General features: G+C 48.3%; 1 protein-coding gene across 1 annotated transcript in view; it reads left to right on the top strand.

Moving 5' to 3' along the window:
• Positions 1 to 882: 882 nt before the first annotated feature.
• Positions 883 to 3,300, top strand: part of LOC107109187 (p53-induced death domain-containing protein 1-like) — a gene marked incomplete at its 3' end in the record, with an annotated part of 14,398 nt that continues 11,980 nt past the window's right edge. The window contains exon 1 of the mRNA XM_015409755.1: positions 883 to 1,207. Within this exon, the coding sequence (XP_015265241.1) occupies positions 943 to 1,207 (265 nt within the window). The remainder of the gene's footprint in view (positions 1,208 to 3,300) is intronic.

Below are 3,300 nucleotides of genomic sequence, written 5' to 3'. Positions count from 1 at the left end.
TGGCTATGCAGACATTTTATGTAGGAGGTATTTTTAAAAGGCTGGTTCAAAGAGCCCGTGAAATGTTGGAAGTACACTGTGCAATGTAACGGTGTAAAATTCAAATCTAATCAGAAAACGTACAGACCCCTTCACCGTGCTCAGGGGTCATTTCGTAGAAAAAGGGGTGCAGGAGCTCATTAGCACAACTCATTAGCATAACTAATTTGCATCTGCCACACCCCCTGACATCACCGGAAGTGTGTCAGAAGGCAACACCCACCGCTCAGGCTCCACTGGACTCTTTTGGATTGCTAGCTATTGGGGGGGGAGGGATGTGCAGATCTGCCCTCGCAGAGGAGGGAGAGCTTGTACCTGAATAAAACTTGGTCTTAAAGGTGCCACTGGACTGTTTTGGACTGGGGGGCCGGGGGGGGGCTCTGCAACTTACCTGGCTGCTTCTTGCTCTGACTTCTGCAGGAAATGACCCCTGACCGTGCTGTTTCTTGTTTTTCTATACTTCCTACCTAAAATGTCTGCATAGTGAGGATCTGCTCATTGCATCTGACTATGTGGGCTCTACCTGATGACACCTTATGCGGCGACTAAAATTCCGTTTGTCTTTAAGGTGCTTGCAGGACTCCTGTTTGTAGTTCCTTGTTCACAGCTGTATCACTTTTGTACAATCTTGTTCTTGGTGATGAAAAATCTTACAGCTGGGGCGGTGGTGCTGATGGTTGTACTGTGGGCTCATACGTAGGGTGCCAAAAATATAGCCACCATTGCTTTTCTTCAACAACATGCGCTCTTTTTTAAAAAAAAATCTTCCCTTTTCCTCCCCCCCTTCTTTCTAGAGCCTGCCATTGCTTTCTGTTGCTCAGTTTAATTCTTTGTGGAATCACCAGCACTTGTTTGGCTGGCAAGCTGGAACATGCACAGCCCAGAGCGATGTAACACCAGGAGATGGCAGAGCCGCCGGAGCCAGGGGACTCTCTGGGGGAGGGAGCGTTGGGGGCTGCTGCGGTGACTGGTCCCTGCTTGGCTGGCAATAGGCTTAACGTAGATGTCTACCCGGATGGCTGTCAGCAGTTCGTCAAGCTGCTGGAACTGAGAAAGGAAGAAGTGGCACAGGTGGAATTTTTGCGGCTGAATTGCAATGAGGACCTGATCACGTCCACGCTGGGCCACATCCCTCTCCTGAAGGCTCTGAAATCCCTGGTGCTCAAAGGTAATGACGTGTTTTTTCCTTTTTTTAAAAAACTCCGATTTGCTACTGAGTAGGATTGAACGACATACATAGGGGTTTCTGTATCCTTACTTGGGGACAGGCCCTGCTGTACATAGCAAGGCTTTTGAGCAAAGGTGTGTGGAGACAGGATGCTACAGTTAGTGCTTGGGATAGCAGCCGTATTCTTTTTTTTCTCCCCAGCTGGCCAAAGTCAAGCTCTTCCTGCTATATTGTCTTTGCAACCTTTACTGCAACGGTGGTAGAAGTGTTGCTGTTTTCGATCTTTAGCTGTCGAATGGAATTAATACATTTCGGGCAAATGCAGACAGTTCATTCGGGACACATACACTGAAGGCTCTGAAATCCCTGGTGCTCAAAGGTAATGACGTGGTTTTTTTTTTCTTTCTTTTTTAATCCAAGTTGCTACTGAGTAGGATTGAACGACATGCATAGGGGTTTCTGTATCCTTACTTGGGGAGAGGCCCTGCTGTACATAGCAAGGCTTTTGAGCAAAGGTGTGTGGAGACAGGATGCTACAGTTAGTGCTTGGGATAGCAGCCGTATTCTTTTTTTTCTCCCCAGCTGGCCAAAGTCAAGATCTTCCTGCTATATTGTCTTTGCAACTTTTACTGCAACGATGGTAGAAGTGTTGCTGTTTTTGATCTTTAGCTGTAGAATGGAATTAAGACATTTCTGGCAAATGCAGACAGTTCATTTGGGACACACCCACACCCCGGTTCCATCCCAATCAATGCTCCCTCTAAGCCGTGGAGTCTTGTGAGTAAAAATTCTACTTTGCGAGCCACTGGCATTTAAGTTGTGAGCGAGCGATTTGGCTCCTGCATCAATTAGTTTGATCTGGAGCCCTTATTCCTGAGCTGAGACAAAAAGGTGTGAACCAGAGGGTACAAAACTGTGAGCTAGCTCACAGGAACTCAGCTTAGAAGGAAAACTGATCCCAATGTGCCACCTTCTTAGGTAAATGGACATTCAGTCTCCTGTTCTTCCTCTCCCCCCTAATTTGTGTATGCGAAAAGGATCCATGCTTTTTGACGAAAATAACTGTTTGTCAAAGCATAGAAATGGGACATAGGAGGCTGTATCCTCTGCCTGCTCCTGCCTGAGTCTTTTCTCCCTCGTCATCATGCGGTAGGCTGAAAGCGAGTGGTAATCCATTCACACAAGCACAGGTAACATACGGCTGGACTAATGGAGCTTATCAATTAAGATGTAGTCTTGATGACATTTGACTCCAGATCTCTGGAGACCCTTTCCCAGTGCATCATGTGAAGGCTAATGAGCATGGGAGTGAATGGAACCCCCTCGACACAAATGCCACGGGGAAGAGCAGGAATTGTTGGTACCCCTTTCTGGAATCGATCACACTGGGCTCCCGGCATGGAGTGTAGCATGGACCCTTCGTACCACCTTCTCGGGCTCGTAGCTAACGCGGGGCCCACGGCCCCCTCGTGTTTCTTCTGGGCCACCTCCCTCCCGGCTGCCCCGAAGTGCCTCGACTCGCCACCTGCGCACTGCGCTGCCTCCAACCTGGCTGCCTGACAACTGAGCTCCTTGGGCACTCCAGAGAAGTGGAATCCTTCATCCACAGAGCAGTTCCGCAGGGCCTGCAAGACGGAGCTCTTCCACCAGGCCTTTGGGTAGGAGCCGCCGCCACCACCATCGCTACACCACCTCCGCTGTATTGTCCTTCTACCAGACCCCATGGAGGTCGGTTAGTCTGTTGCGCTGGGACGCTCTCATTGTCAAGATCATAGGCAGCAAATAATCGCCGAGCATTTGTAAATGGTATAGATTGTACAGACTGAAGCGCCAGTTTTTATTGTATTTAAAATTATTTTATTGTTTTAGTATTTGTATGTTGTTAGCCGCCCTGAGCTACTGGGTAGGGCGGGATAGAAATCCCATAATAAATAAATAAATAAATAAATCTTGGAAACTAAGCAAGTACTTGGAGGGGAGACCTCCTTGGAATACCAGCAGTTGAGAGGCTGAAGCAGGCTTTATTCAGCCGCCTATCTGAATATCTTCCAGGCCCTCCATAGGGGTCAGTCACCAGAGGTCGCTGTGACTTC

The sequence above is a fragment of the Gekko japonicus genome, unplaced genomic scaffold, assembly GCF_001447785.1.
Source record: "Gekko japonicus isolate JY-2015 unplaced genomic scaffold, Gekko_japonicus_V1.1 scaffold6696, whole genome shotgun sequence".
Classification (NCBI taxonomy): domain Eukaryota; kingdom Metazoa; phylum Chordata; class Lepidosauria; order Squamata; family Gekkonidae; genus Gekko; species Gekko japonicus.
This window is presented reverse-complemented; position numbering and strand designations above follow the sequence as displayed.